At 42.3% G+C, this 15,858-nt stretch overlaps 1 protein-coding gene across 8 annotated transcripts in view; it reads right to left on the bottom strand.

Moving 5' to 3' along the window:
* Nucleotides 1-15,858, bottom strand: part of LOC122874798 (serine/threonine-protein kinase BRSK2) — a 168,475-nt gene that overhangs the window by 8,704 nt on the left and 143,913 nt on the right. For 3 of the 8 annotated variants that reach the window (XM_044193157.1, XM_044193159.1, XM_044193164.1), the window contains exons 10-17: nucleotides 13,699-13,863; nucleotides 12,319-12,416; nucleotides 11,259-11,421; nucleotides 10,974-11,039; nucleotides 4,297-4,357; nucleotides 2,045-2,252; nucleotides 1,828-1,876; nucleotides 570-693 (exon numbers count right to left, since the gene is read on the bottom strand). In XM_044193157.1, coding sequence (XP_044049092.1) covers nucleotides 570-693; nucleotides 1,828-1,876; nucleotides 2,045-2,252; nucleotides 4,297-4,357; nucleotides 10,974-11,039; nucleotides 11,259-11,421; nucleotides 12,319-12,416; nucleotides 13,699-13,863 — 934 coding nt within the window. Of the gene's footprint in view, nucleotides 1-569; nucleotides 694-1,827; nucleotides 1,877-2,044; nucleotides 2,823-4,296; nucleotides 4,358-10,973; nucleotides 11,040-11,258; nucleotides 11,422-12,318; nucleotides 12,417-13,698; nucleotides 13,864-15,858 lie in introns of all 8 variants that reach the window. The other 5 variants (XM_044193158.1, XM_044193160.1, XM_044193156.1 and 2 more) reach the window with 4 other exon arrangements.

Below are 15,858 nucleotides of genomic sequence, written 5' to 3'. Positions count from 1 at the left end.
ACTGAATATCAACTACCACTGCTGAATGTTTGTTGATACAGATTCTGTCGCACTCACTGAGAAACCCTGATGTTGCCTGCATTCCTGCATGGACTTGTACATCCACACTATTATAAAACACATCACACACACAGATACAATCTACACTATTTCTCAATTTCTCGCACTACACAGCTAAATATACACACAAACACACATACACACACACATGCTCAATACACAGCACTGAGGGCGAAGCATCTATATGCTAATGATCAATGCTCTCTGTTGATTTTTTATTGACCTCAAGTGAGTCTACAGAAAGAAAATATAAGCACCGAACACAAGCAGTTTACTGAATTGCTACATAAATCAGAAGCATGTTAGCAAACAGTCAGAGAGAGGCTGCCTCATAGCATAGCCAATCACTACTGCTGTTAGAAAAGGCAACGTCCTGCTTCAGACAGCAGATACACAGGTAATACTGCTGCATGCACAGATATACAGAGAAAAGTTGGGGTACAGGGAGCAGGGATCAGATGCGAGAAGGGTTTAGGGGGGCAGTGGAAGTAATAAAGTGGCGTGTGTACCGAGAGAAATGCTTGAACGATGTCTGCCTTGATGGAGCTGAGAGGCTTATCTTTGATGACAATGAAGATCTGCTCCTCTTTTTCCAGGTTGATGAAGTTACCAAACCAGGATTTTTTGGCAAGTCTGTGGAGAAAGACAAGAAGAAAAAATCTGTTTGTCAGCTGTAAGTTTATATTGTTTAGTGCTGTATATGTCTACTAGAGAGCGTTTGTCTTCCTCCCACCATTTTTACCCACCCATCCATCTATCCATCTATCTATCCATCCAGAAAAATGGAGAGAAAGTGAAGCGTTCTCTCTATCTCTCTCTGCAGCTCTGGGGAAATGGAAAGGAGCAAACAGAGGATACCTCGAAATGAGCTAAAAGGGAAGGGGAGCAACGTTTTCTGACATTTAACCTCCTTTGCAACTGGGTATCTGTAAATGCATGTATGTGTGTGTCTGTGTGTGTGTGAGTTGAGTGAGTGGGTGAGAGAGAGAGAGATAATTGAACCTCTCTGTGAACAGAATTGTAGGTCCAGAAGGGGCAGAGGTAGATGAATTCACCACTGGCCTCAGCCCAGGTGTACCTGCACCCACTAATAAGCCATATGGACTCCTGTTTTCTGGCATATTAATATTTCATGAGATTCTTGAAAATGTTGATGGATTAGCAAGACTCCAACTTAAGCAAAAAGAGAAACACTCCCCAATTTCCCCCTTAAATATAAATAAATACGTATTGAAATACGAATACAGACTTACATAATGTTATAATGTCTGCTGAGACATTAAGAGGCGCATTGTTCAACAGTAAGAAGCTGGTTACAGCTGGTGTGTGACTGTGTATGCCTGTGATCAAGCCCAACCCAGCTAAGAGAAGATCTTTTCCAGCCAACTCTCCAACTCCTTCCAGCCAGAATGTTCTTCCCAGCCAGATGGAGATGGCCAAGCCAGACAGCCAGCAAACCAAACAGGCATATCTAGGCCAACCCTGAGTTATCAGGCCCCTGGGAGCTTAGCAACATCACACAGGCTACCTCCCTCCCTCATAACAAACCCACTGCCTCCTGCTACGGTGCTGCTTCTCCAACCCAGACCAGACCTGAGGTCATTACAGGGAACTCAGCAGGCAAAAATCAAACATTCATGGATGTAATACTTTCCAAAGCACCATGCTATCAAGAGCAAGCCTGTTTGAGCCAATGACTGAGGGGCTGACAGGTTATGCATAGTTATGATAGGAGTGGTGACTTCAAAAAGTACTGCATCTACTCACTCTGGGGAAGACTCTGGTGTGAGGCTGGACATCTCCTCTTGTGTGGGAACTGTGGAAGGAGGGTCAAAGGTCAGACAAAGGAGGAAGGCTCAGAGAAAGATAACAAGTAGATCACATAAGTGGGTGGAGTAAGATTTTTGGTGGGATGAAATTAACACAATTACAAGATAATTCAGTGTTTACCATAAAAATCTTAAATCTGCTGTAATGTCAATACCTTGGAGTTTCCTGCGGTGGAAGCGTGGTGAGCCCAGGAAGCTGTTCTTGATGGAGTTGAGGCGCGTCCGCCAAGGCATGCCTCCGATGGAAGGGCTGGGGGGCGGCGTTGGGTTGGGGGTCCCAGCTGGGCTGTCCTTGGGAGTGTGCACCGGGGTGCCCTTTGGGGTGGGGAGGGGGCTGCCTCGAGGGGAGGGGTGAGGGGTAACCTGTATGAGGGGGATAGATTTGGGCGGGTGGTCAGTGAATGAAGAAGGCGCCGGCGCCACAGGGTGAAAGTGGTGCAGCCGGATGGGTGACAGGGGCACCACTGGGCTGAAGGGCACAGAGAGCTGGGGGTTGGCAGCAAAATGGGAACGCCGTACCTGGGGGCTGTTTGGGATGGGAGTACCGGGGATGGGGGATAGGGAAAAGGGGGAGGATGGGGAGGATGGAGAAGTAGGGGTGGGGGGCACAGAGGCAGAAGGTGGTTGCAATGGGAGCTGGCAGGGAGTGGAGGGCTCTGATTTGGCTGCAGATGCTGGATCTGGGGAGGTTTCAGGGAGCGGGTTGGATCGTGTGGCTTGGAGGGGCTTGGGGGCAACTTTGGGCTTGGTGGGGAGTGTCTGCGTCTTGTTGAGTGCTGCCGGCAGGGGCTCACTGTTTGGAGCGAGTGAGTTGGGGGTGGAGATACGGGGGCCTGTGCGACTGGGGATGAGCTCAGGGGATGGACAAGGGCTTGTGTTAGGGGACTGTGACAAGTCTGGAGACTGAGGTGGTACGCAGAACTTTCTGACAGGCTGGAGTTATAGGACACAAGTGTGAGGACACGCAGCACAATACAGCCAAGAGCCAGAGCAGGTGGAGGAGGAGAAGAAAACAAAGAAAAACACATGCAGGCACACAAACACATACATAAAGCAAGACAAAAAATGTGGCAGAGCAAACAACCACACAGCCAGAAGTAGAGACGCAGGTGAGATGTGTACATACATGGGAGAGATGGAGGCATTGCAAAAAAAGAAAGACAGGAAAGAAAAGAAAACATGCAGTTAGACCATTCAGTGACTCATGTCAAAAGAAAACTAAACAAAAATGAAACAAAAACAGCATGCAATGCACACAATTTAAAAAAGAACAAACAAAATGTAAAAAGTCAGACGTCACTTGAATAAAACATGCAGGGCTCTGCTGGCAGAGAAAAGCAAGCAGACGTAGACAGGTGTAAGAGACATAAGGCCAGCTGTGAGGACAATTTGGGCTATCTCAGTAACAGGAGGAACACCATTTTGGTATTGTTGCTGTAAAATTTCCAATTTCCAGATAGGTTTATTGATCGGTTTCATTTGTAACGGTGAAATTACAGCCATAGTAGTACACTATTTCCCTTGGATGCCTCCCCTTTTTCCAGACACAAATCTGAGAAAATAACCCCACATGGAGCCTCTTGCTGAGAGCACAATCCAGGCTTTGGGTAGGTCTTAGAAATCAATTTCCCTTTCAGATCAGCCTGAAAGAACCTGTGTGGCGCAAGGAGCTTGTCTTAGGATCCTGGCTAATCTTGAGCCCTCTCAGGTTAGTCAGCTGGAAAAGTTTACTACAAGCTCCCCAGCTCTGAGCAAGAAAAGTGGGATTTTCTGAAGCATTCCCTGAGCTGGATTTCCACAGAGCTCAGGCCACAGAAAACAGAGAGAGATGGATAATAAGCAGAAAGGATGGCGAGAGAAGAGGCTTTAGGGGAGGAGAAAGTTTGCTGTGCTGTCACGTCCCCCATGTAAGTTCATCAGTATGGTTTTCTTAACAGAAAGGTCCAGCTATATTGACACAGCGATGACTCATGTAAAGTCTGATTTAACGCCGGATATGAAGAGCTTATCATAGTGGATCCCCGCTTCCTCAAAACGCAAAGGTAGATTCTGAACTGAGGATTAAAATTTAAGGATTGTAAAAATATACTATATCTCAGACTAAAAATAAAGTGGGACAGTAAAGCAATATTGCATGTGCAGAGAGATACAGTGATATTGCTTAGTAGTGCGTGTGCTGTGCTCTGATAAAGGTCAGAAGCCCCCGTGATGTAGCTGTAGCAACTTCATTCAGTCTTCATTTTCTCTAGTGGAAATAAACAGCAATAAGATGACAGCAATAAGATGGGATCAGCAGTAGCTGGATAGCCGTTCTCCCTGAAGGTGAATAACTAGATACCTGAGAACTGGGTCCAGAGGTGTGTGTTGTATGTGTGTGTTTGAAAGTGCACAGAGGCTTGTGACTTACCCGTGGGCTGCTGAGGGGGCTGGTGGAGAGGCCAGAGGAGGCTCCACTAATAGACCGCGACCTGTGACACAAACACGCAAGAACACACACAGGGCCAGAGGTAATTTGTGGGATCAACATGTGTAACTGTTACATGTTTCAGTAAACACAAGTGGAGGTGAGAGCTTGGAGGTTACATGTGGCACACAGTTAGAAAGCACTACAGCCGATGTTGCCATCATACTAAGCACGGTAGTGACTATCAAGCCCTTTGCAAACACAACACCTATTCACACAAAGAGGGCAAAAGCATTACAACACAGTAACAGCACTGACTTGACAACAGACATTACTAGAATTGACTGCCAGCAATTAGTCTCAAACCAATTAAGCTCAAACTTTGTTTCGAAATATGTCGATTTGACTGCAGCTTCTCCTGCAAATCTATAGGCTACTTTCCACAGATTAGCATTCAAATTAGCTTTCCGCCCCATCTATAGTTTGCTAATAAACCAAACATGTTGACTTTTAGGTCTTTGCACTGGATCAGTAGAAAATATCTTGAGGGGGGAAATGAGGTGGGACATTTGGTTGAGTGCCATTTGTCATGTTATTCTTTTCCCCCCGCAGATGCCGTCAATAACCCCTATGAGCAGAGCCCTGCTCAGAAATGAACAATCACAGGACAATCTGTCTCCATCAAGCGCACACACATACACACACATAAACACAAAAAAACAGGGCCTGTCAACACTCGGAAACACCAGCTGCTCACTGTCACAACACTATTCCTTTTTGTCATTCAATCTAATAATACCCCCCTCCCCTTCTCTCTCCATTTAAGCATTGAACCATTTGTGAACATGTGGCAGAGCCTACAGATCTTTTGTCTCGCTTTGCAAAGATGAAGAGATACACTACAACTAGTGTTTTTTCAACTGACTTGGTTGTAGAGGAAGACCTCACGGACAAATGTGAGGGGACAGCGAGGGAGTTGAGGAGTGATGGAGGAATGAGGGAGAGATAGAAGAATGAAGGATGGGAGGGAGGGATGGAGTAATGGAGACTGATGTTCATTCCTGATGCTCGAGCAATCCCACGGGACACAGACGCATCCATACGTGGACACAACACTGTGTACACGGTTACAGCTAGCAGCCATAAAAATGATACTGCTGTCATAACAATTACAACCACCTAAAGAAAGAAGTGATACTAGAACAGGAATCTTTCTCCTGAGAGGCACAGACATACAAACAGAACAGAAAAGAAGCAACACTAAGAGCTAACAGAGGAAAATATAGAATCACCCACTCTCAAGCTATTTTTGTAATTTTCTCACTGCCCCTTCTGTGAGTGTATTTATTGCACCCCATGCACACATGAGTAGATGATGTTGAGACCATGTTGGCTAGGTTTTCTTGTTTCAGAGAGCAGCTGACCAGACAGTTGCTATCATTTACATTTAAGTCCTATGGTCCACTGAGACATGCCCACAGTTGCTTACTACAGCGCCTGTGCGCACATAGCCAGTTGTACTTCATCTAAACATGGCCAAAACACAGCGTCCTCAGGCCATTATGAACATTTTGTTAGAGGCACTCTGCGTCTGTTAGTGTTGGACCAGCAGATCTATAAAGCTAATGTTACAGATGGTTATGCTGTACAGTAATGGGCTGTCAGAGGCTCACCCTTGTTTCGGAGAGATAATGACTTATTGTTGACGAGTGTTTTATTTATAGTGAACAGCATGCACAGCTAAGCAATCATTTATCATATAGAAACATAGAAGCCATGTTATTAAATTAGTAGGAGAGGAGATGCTGAAGCCAACTAAGCCCTCTGTGTTTGTGTGTGTTTGTGTGTGTGTGCTTGCTTGCTTTAAAGGGTCAGTTCACCCTAATTACAAAAAATGTGTTCTCTGCTAGTATCTAGGTATACAGAAAGTTTTGATTTTATTTGTCCAAGTTTTGAGAGATCCATTTCTGGCTCCACCGTAAAGAACAATTGAGCAGAATTATATTTGTGGTGCTCACAGCATTTAAAATTGACACTTAAAAACCATAAAGCAACTGCTCTTTACAGAAACAATGTCCCAGTTACTCTGGATAATCCACAGAACACACTGTCAATAGTATTCATAGGGACTACTATGTTGTCAGAAAGTAGTTTCAATGAAAACTGTTGACATTGTGGTCAGTGGATAATCCAGACTAACTGGTACATTGTTCCTGGAAAGACACATTGCTGTTTCATTTTTTTAAACACTGTGATAAGTGGTGGAATGTAACTAAGTATATTTAATTAAGTACTGTACTTAATGTCCAATTCTGAGGCACTTATACTTAAGTATTTCCATTTTATGTTTCTACGTCTACTTCATTACATTTCAGACAGAAATATTGCACTTCTTACAGCTACAGTTACTAATTACTTTTCAGACTAAGATTTTACATACTAAATCTGTGATCAGATTATAAAATACAATGTGTTGTTAGATTCAACTACACAACAGTCTAAAATATTTGCATTATGAGTATGTTCAGAAGTACATTTTGCTGCCAATACTTTACATTTACTGAAGTAAAATTTTGAATGCAGGACTTTTACTTAGTATTTTTACATTGTGGTATTGCAACTTTTAATTCAATTCAATTCAATTTTATTTATATAGTGCCAATTCATAACAGAAGTTATTTCATTGCACTTTTCCTATAGAGCAGGTCTAGACCGTACTCTTTATAATATTAATTACAGAGACCCAACAAATCCCACCATGAGCAAGCATTTGGCAACATTGGCAAGGAAAAACTTCCTTTAAGAGGGCAGAAACCTTGGACAGAACCAGACTCAATGGTGGGCAGCCATCCGCTGCTGCTGCTGTGTTAGGTTTTACTTGAGTAAAGGATTTTAATACTTCTTTGCCACCACTGGGGAGCACCACAAACAAAATTCCATTCACTTCATCTCGTAAAGGGGTATCTCATCTGGAAAAATAAAACCAAAACTATCTTCATTGCTATACACCACTGGAGGTACATGAGAAAATACATACAGTACGTGTGTGCAATGGTGTATGTGTGTGGCTACCCAGTCTTTCTATTATCTATTAGTCCTCATATTTCCCATAAGCCTGTTTTGGAACAGGGCCCATGTCCTCATTGTGGGACCACTGGTTGTGTCAGAGACCCATCCAAAGCACCCGTGTGGGTCTAATGTTGGGCTGTGGGGAATGGAACGAGTACAAGAGGTTCTGGGATGAGGGCATGGACTGAAATAAAACGAAAGTGAAGCAAAATTAAATGGATGGTGCCAGGAGTCAAATGGCAAACGAATAACACTGCCAAAGCCAAAACACAATGCTGCTGCTCTGCTAGCATGATTTAAGGCAAGTGGAGAAGGTTCCATTTTTTTCTCTCTCCTTCCTCTATATTGACTATGTCCAGCCAATGGAGTTATTTTATGCGGAGTAAATATTCATATAAATCAACACACTGTTTAAATTATTTTCCTTTCCTGAACCCTGACAACTCCCAGAGGACTCAGTGCATTAATATTCGCAGCTCAGCTCCTCAAATTTCTAAATGTAGCAAGACCCCTGCAGTTTCTGCTGTAGAGATCAGTGTTAAAGGTGCTTTATTTGTGCTCATTTGAGCCTCTTAAATAAATTAGAGTCAATAATTAGCATGAGAGCCTTACTTATTAAGACTGCTCCGACTAACCCAACGCATTTAAACTGCATGAAGCAACTAGAGCAGATCTGTAAAGAAAAAAAAAAATCAATTGATATTCTCTTCTTCACACTGCACCACTTTTCCATATTTCATTTACATATCATTAACCTCACTTCATTTCTCCTGGCATGTTGTTAAGATTTAAAATTAAATCAGTGGGATTTCTTTGAATTTTGTGGTGGTTTTGGTGTATCACTTCCTGGTTTATTTTGTAGTAGTCTCCTTCCCTTGTGTGTCTTGTGTTTTTACTTCCTGTCTGTGTTTTCCCTCCAGTTTTGATTGTTGGTCCTCCCTTGATTGTTTGCACCTGTGTCTCGTTGTCTCACCTCCCCTAGGGTATTTAGTCTTGGTCTTTTCTTTGTTCTGTGTTGGATTATCGTTGTACACATGGTGTTGTTCCTGCCAAGCCTTGACTGTAAGTTTGTATTGGATTCTTTGTTCTCCCGTGGACCTTTTTTGGATTTTGGCTGCTCCTTTGTGAACTGTGTTTTCCACCTTGGACTCACTCCCCTGCTTTCACCTCTGCCTGTACATGCCTGCATTCCACCCCACAAACTCTGTAGTCATCCGGCTACTTCACCCTGAGACTGCTTCCTTGTCATCTGCTTTTGGGTCCACATACCTCCATATAGCACCTCGCCTTACGACAAATTTAGCTTTAAATGTCTCTTTAAGATATTTTGGGTATATAAAGAATGAAATGAACATTCATGTGAGAATGTCTGTGTGTATTTCTCTGCAACATGGCTACTGCAGCATTTATCCCAAATCTATTCAATTATACTTCACAGAAGCCGTCAAATCACCAATCACATGTGTGAAAATGCAGATTGGACAGATGATCGGATTGTAACTGCCTACATGAGATATGTGAGGCAAAATGCTGGATAAAGATTGAGGTGCAGGCATTTTCATTGTGTAATTTTAGATAAAACCGTTTCCCCTCTCTTCCAACATTTACGCTGGTGGAAATGTATCCTGTCAAAACACATGTTTCAAAGTCAGTCCTCTCTCTGACACCCTCTGATCTGAAGTTCTACGAATCTTCTGTGCTGTCGACAAAAGTTTGCTGTCGGGGAAAGATAAGGTTAGGTTCAGAGAAACTCAGTCAAATCTTTGGACATTATTCTGCTACGTATGTGCTTCCCCAACACCATTGTCTATACACACACATACATGCAAGCACATGATCAAATAAAGTGCAAACAAGGACGTGATAAAAGGCAAAAAAGTTCAAAAAACAAAATCCAGATTCACAGAGACTTTGTTACTTTTTCCGTCCACTGATCAGCTGGAGAGCTATCAATTGCAGTGGGGCGTATAGCGAGAGAGAGATTTGATTTAATTTGGAGGCTGTGGTATAGGACTCCCCCCACCTCCAACCCACCACAGCTGATAGGAAGCCAGACAGAGAAAAACTAGCAGTATTTCCACATTAGCATAGCAATTCCATACAAACAGAGGGGGGCGTTTGGGACTGAAGGTCAGATGCACACAAGGGATCACAGAGAGAGAGAGAGAGAGATATGAAAGGGTAGGGAGGAGCCCCTGAAAAGAGATTTGGGTGGAGGGGTAAGAACAAACACACTGATTTAAAGTAGCACAGAAGAAATATGCAGCAGAGCTTTTTTAATGACTGCGGCTGCTGATATATGTAGGATCCAGACACAAATCTATTTCATATGCTGCCATCTGTAGATGTGACTTTGTTTTGCGATTCATATGAGTGAACCTAAAGGTCCTGTTTTAAATAAAGGTTCAAACACTCATTTCGGTGCCCCTTACGATGTGCACCATTCATTTGTGTATGATTCATGAACTGGTGTTGAGGAAAGTATTATTGCAAACTGGCCTATTTTGGGATTCTAGGCTTGACTGAAACAGATGAGTCAGACGAATGGCAGAAGAAGACAGCTTCAAAACTAATGCAACCTTTAAATAAAGAAGAGAAGACTTGGATCGCCTGAAGGGATGAAGGAGCGGAGTAGAGGCGATGAAACACAAGAAGATGAATCTTCTGAACTGAAATTCAGAGGCACCAGAGGAGTGAAAGAATTAAGCAGAAATGTTCAGAGGTGGGAACTCTTGAAATGGTTTTAAAACTTCTGAAGTGGCTTCCCCCGGTGAAATGAAGTGGGAAATAAATTCTTGATATTTTGTTGTTGGGAAATGCACTATGGTGAGGAGTTATTAATGCATCTGACATTTGGATGAATATTCAACTTTATAACTATATTTTTTTATCTATATAATATATGCCCTCACTGCCTCTGCATTTATGTCCTATACCTCTGAAAGCTTTTTCCAGCACTCTGCCAATCTGCCTATCATTAGGCAGATCAGGTTATCACCCCCTCAGATTCAATCTTCCCCGCTGTCACAAATGTCACTGCCTCTGAGCAGAAATGTGTGGTGTGATGATATATTGGTCGTTGAAATAAGATGAGGAAATAGATTTTAAATCAGTCTACTGTGCCTTGTGGGGGTGTGGTTCTGGCGTGACTTGAACATTTCTAAAATAGAGAAATGTTCTGCATCCGGAGAAAGTGGGACACAGTGTGGGAGAGCTGATTATCAATGCATTCAGATTATGAAAAGAAGAGATAATTGAGCTAACACCGGAAAAGATGGGTTGTAGATATTAAGGCTCTGAATTGAAAATGTGCAGTTATCCTCAGTTTGAAAATTAAGTTAATTAAGAGAGTTAAATCAAACTTTAGGGACTGCCATCCCAAAACTGTTGACTCTGTTGGTCCCAGCTGTCATTTTTCAGATGAGTTATAGCTTATTAAAATAGACTTGTGAAGCCGCCACATGCAGCACATGTAATCACCATTTACACAATGTATTCTTTCAACAGAAAGCACTGCTGCATGTTTCTCCTGCCACGGACGTCTCCTTGCATGGGTTGAGACATGGAGCAAGAGGAGGTGAAAGTGTGAGGAGTGAGTGGCAAGTGAATACCTTTCTTCTTTGCTGCATTTTGTACTGGCGTCAGGAATATCCAAGCTTTTACTGTATACTGATTTACTACAGTGAGACAGGAGACAAAGCGAGTAGAGCGTCAGTCTCTGTTTACGTTTGTCCACAATCTAGCCTGCTGACACCAGAGCCAGACTCGCTGTCAGACCTGCTGAAACACCACTGGTCTGCGAGATCCTCCACACATACACAAACACACACAGAGCTATGTCCATCTCTATTTGTTCATTTGAAAATTGTATTGATTATTTAGTTTTTTCTTTTCACCTCCATGGGTACCTTTGTCCATGCTGTGTCATGTCGATAGCCCTCCTTGCCGGTACAGGTGAGCCTCCGTCTGTGACACTGAGGACCTCCATAGACTTCCTCTCTGGTCTCCTCTTGCCATGACGGTTCAACATGGGAGAGTCCACCCGCTTCCTTGGAGGATCTGTGCAAAACAGCGAGGCAGATAGATTCAGAATCAACACAATGCACCTTACATGTCTGCACGTTGATGTATGTATTTTTCACACACTGAGTGGTTTTGTGCATTGTGTGCATATGTGTGGCGCTGATCACATTGACATTTTAACAAATAGTGAATAAGGGTTTCCTCCCATACCTTGAACTAATGGCCACTGTATTGACTGTATCACATTCACTGAAGAGGGAGTCTATTCATTTAAAATGTCGGTAACTCACAGCGCACACACACACACACACAGACATACATTTGCACATAATACTCCTCCTATTGCAGTACTCTTGTCAGAAAATAACTCTGGCAGAAGTCTAAGTAGAGCATCTCTGTTTCTGCACAGATTTCTGTGGGTGGAAATCTGTGCTGGGTTGTGGTGTTCAAATGGGAGAACACCTTTTTTGATGAGTTAATATCTGAACCTAAGCAGTCGGAGCAGACAGTTTAAAAAAAGAAAATAATTCTCTGGCCTATTGACACCTTCTATTTCTGCTACTATATTTCATTGAGAAGCTTGTCTATATTCAATAAATAGAAAGCTTTTTCTACTGGATAGCCAATCCACCGCTACTGGAGCTGATCCAATTTCTTTTGAGGGAGGAAAACACGGCAGAACGGTTCAGACACTAGAAGCATTCATGAGTTACCTTCTTGCGGTACTTATTCTTCTATATTGGCTTGTTTTGTCTGTGTAAACAGCGGTCTCAAGCCATTTAAAGTTAGTAGTATTGTTCAGACATACTGTGGGCCATACTGTGTTTATTGACTTATTTCTATTTTCTCCTGCTATGCTCTTTTCTTTCGATGTTTTTTTAATCATACTTTTTTATGTTACATTCTTTATCTGCACTTCGGTCTGAACCTCACCAATCTCGTTGCGAGGGGGAAGGTTCTGGTCCTCCTGACTGGGGTACCTTTCCTTACGGTCCAGTAACAGGAAGTAGATCATCTTTTCTTGGTTGTCACTGTAAAGAGGGGAAAATAAAATGACTACTGAGACATCTGGAAAAAGAAAATACAATGGCTGTAAACAAACATGGGTCATTCCAAACACATGCATGTGTATAGATTACTGAAGAATTCACACACATATACGCATCAGCATATGCCTGCAAGAGCTCAAAACCAAGACATTAAACTGCAAAACCCCTCACTATGATTAATGTCTTTTAATCTTCTTGGGTTCATTGTGAAACAGCTACTAAATAGCTTCCATCATTAAAACAAAAGTTTAGTTTTACAGCTCATTAGGCCATCATATAATATTCTGCATATATTTTTTAGGATATGCCCTCCATACGTAGAGTCTACTGGTAAGTTTATGAAAGTATCAAAACATAAGGAGTCTGTCCTTTTCTTTCTCTGTAAATCAGGAAGCTTATATCTTTAGCCTCTAGGCCAATACTCTCTATGCAAAAGGCCCAGGGATTGGCTCTCCATAATAAAGACAGATTGGAAAGCAGTAGGAGGCAAAGAGACAAGGACCTGCAACTTCAGCTAAAATGAACCAGGGGAAGGGAAATAGAGACAGCAGATTTTCCTCCAGTCCAGCACTATTATGAGATGCTCCCAGGAGAAAGGAAGCAAACGGAAGAGATGGGGAGAGGGGAAAGTGATAGAGTAATGCTCGTTTAATATAAAATTAAAGATGCCAGACAAATGTGAAATAGAGGGAAAGGAGATAGAAAAGCAAAGCAAAATGAAACTGAAAAACTACAACATCTGCATGCCCATATTAATAAAAAACAAGTGTATGAAAGACTGCAGGGTAAGTATCCTCAGTATAAATGCATATTCACAAGAGCAAAAACACAAACACATGTGTAACTCAGACACAAACATTAGTAGCAGAACATAAACAATGTGAACCAGGAGCTTGTTCGTGGTGCAAGCCAGAATCAGTTTTGGGGCAATGTATCCAGTGGCAAGCGGTGTAAGCACTGTGTGATAACAGTTAACTGATCTATAGCTTCTGACATCTAAAGTGACAGCATCACAGGACTTCACAAGAGCTGGGGAAAAACCAAGGCTGTCTATGCACACGGACACCACACACCCATCCTTCCATTGCAGTACCACCGCACAGCCCCGTCTTCAGCTGCTTTTATTTTTTCAACACTGTTTCGCCTTTTTTCCCTCCTCACTCACACCTTTTAATTCCCCGAACCACACCTCCATTCTTCTTTTTTTCTTCATCCCACCTCTTTCTCTTTTCCATCCCCCCCTTTTGCCTCTCCATTCACTCACTCATCTGAGAGCAGGTCTTTCAGCAGTTTGTTTTTGTCTCTGAAGCAGCCCAAGGAGTGCATGCTGTCCAGTACGTCTGGGTCGATGTCATCTGCAGAGGGCAGGCTCCGGATGGTCACCTTCCTGGGCACGGGCTGCTCTGGCTCTGGTTCGTTCTTCCCCCCTCTGGTAATGTAAAGAAATTACAACACAAAAAAGGACACTGTCAGCCATTTTGGTCCCTACTACTGTAATTTTCAGTATGTTTGAATACATCGACATAAACGTATTCATATAGCTTGTAAAGGATATGGATCTCACTTTGCAGATTTACAGATTTGATGAGTACGTACTTTAAATAGAATATGCGGAATGTGCATTGTATTTCACTGTTTGTTTGCCTCTTGGTCATCGGGGGCAGGAAGTTTGCCTCATTATGACCCTGGTTCACATTATGAAACTTCGATAGTCACGTTTTTTCCCCATAGTCATATTGCATGTAAGTTTCAAAGGGTGAACAGGGGTCATAATGGTCACCAAGAAGCAGACAGACGACTGAGTCATGCTGTTAAGTTTTGCAATCTCCCTTTCTCCTCCTGGCTTCTTTTCCAAATTTAGTTTCTTCATTATTCCCTCGCTTCTTTCCAGACACTCTCCTTCTAATTATGCGACTTTTGTCTGTCTCTCTTTTGTCTTTCTGTATCTAGGGAGTACACAAGCAGGACTTTATTCTTACGGATTTAAAATGAAAGGCTAATTCGCACTGACACCGATTCATCTTCAATTTCTATAAATGTGCCAATACACAGAGATTCACATATATATGCAAGCCCTCTCTACTTTTCCCCATTAATCTATTTATTTTTCCCTCTGGTGAGCCTTGTGAAGCATAAACCCCATAGGCAGCTATTAAAATCACCTCCACCTTTCTATATGCTGTGAACTTGTGAACTGGATCAACAGTGATTATTCACCCCACACAACCCTAATCTCACTTTGGGCATATACAATTTGGTGGTAGGGGTAATGACAAAATGAAAATAAAAACTGGACCCCTGTTTCATTCCTGTATACGTCTGACATGTACATAATAAGGTGCCCCCTTAAAACTTCACTCAGTTGCCAGTTTATGAGGTCCACTTTGCTAAAACTAATGCAGTCTACTACAACAGCCCTGCAATAAATCCTACCTTAATGAAGGTTTTAAGGTTGAATTTGTGTTTAAACTGTGAACACAGTTTGGCCTGACGATGCTGTCCTTTCAGCACCACAGCTCTGCTCAGCTGCTGCTTATTGTTAGGAAGCTCACCAGCTAATAAAACTATTAAACAAACAATAGGAGTGGGTGGCCTTATTTGAATTTATAAAACAAGTTGTAGTTTGTGTGATTTGGATAAATGGGCTGCACGTTTCATTTTTACTACTGATGAGCTGCTTCTGGGAAATAGCCACTGCGACATTTGTCTGACAAACCCCCCCTCTCATTCATTCATTCACACATTCATTCATTCAGCCAGTCACTTGGCCAGCCAGCCTGCCATGCAGAGACAGACAGACAGGCAACTTCCTCACTGACAAAACTCACATTACATTAGTCTTCTCTCCCAAGTCTTCTCTTGTCTCCTCTTGTTTCTTATCAGTCTTGCTGTCTGTTTGCATGATCTTTCAGTACACCACAGAAACCATAACTCAACCCTTTCCAGGACTCACAACCTCCTCCCATGATTCATCTTTGCTCTTGTAGTGTAAGAACCTTTAAAATTCTTTAGAAAATCTTTAAATCACTTTTTTCAGTGGGTCAACTACAACTTTTAAATGGTGATGATCTGATAATTCGAAGGTGGATATCAGCCTTTACAAACATCAATTAGTGTATACTATATATATATTTTTAAACAAACATTTATTCATGCTTTTGTTCCCCATTAAAAAAACTATTCTCATAAATGAACGCTGACATAATTTACAATGACCTGTACCACAAATTTTCTCAAAAGATTTATGTTAGTTTAAAAAGGTGGGTACACTCTGTTATGAAAGTTAAATGATGGGTACAGTGAGGTTAGATGGGTTCATCCTTCACCACATCCCTGCTTGTTCCCTATCCCCTGCTCCCTGTTCAGTTGACCATATGCTGTACATCCTCTTTCATGCACTACCAATTTACCCCCACATCCCCGA

Source organism: Siniperca chuatsi, linkage group LG4, assembly GCF_020085105.1.
Source record: "Siniperca chuatsi isolate FFG_IHB_CAS linkage group LG4, ASM2008510v1, whole genome shotgun sequence".
Lineage (NCBI taxonomy): Eukaryota > Metazoa > Chordata > Actinopteri > Centrarchiformes > Sinipercidae > Siniperca > Siniperca chuatsi.
This window is presented reverse-complemented; position numbering and strand designations above follow the sequence as displayed.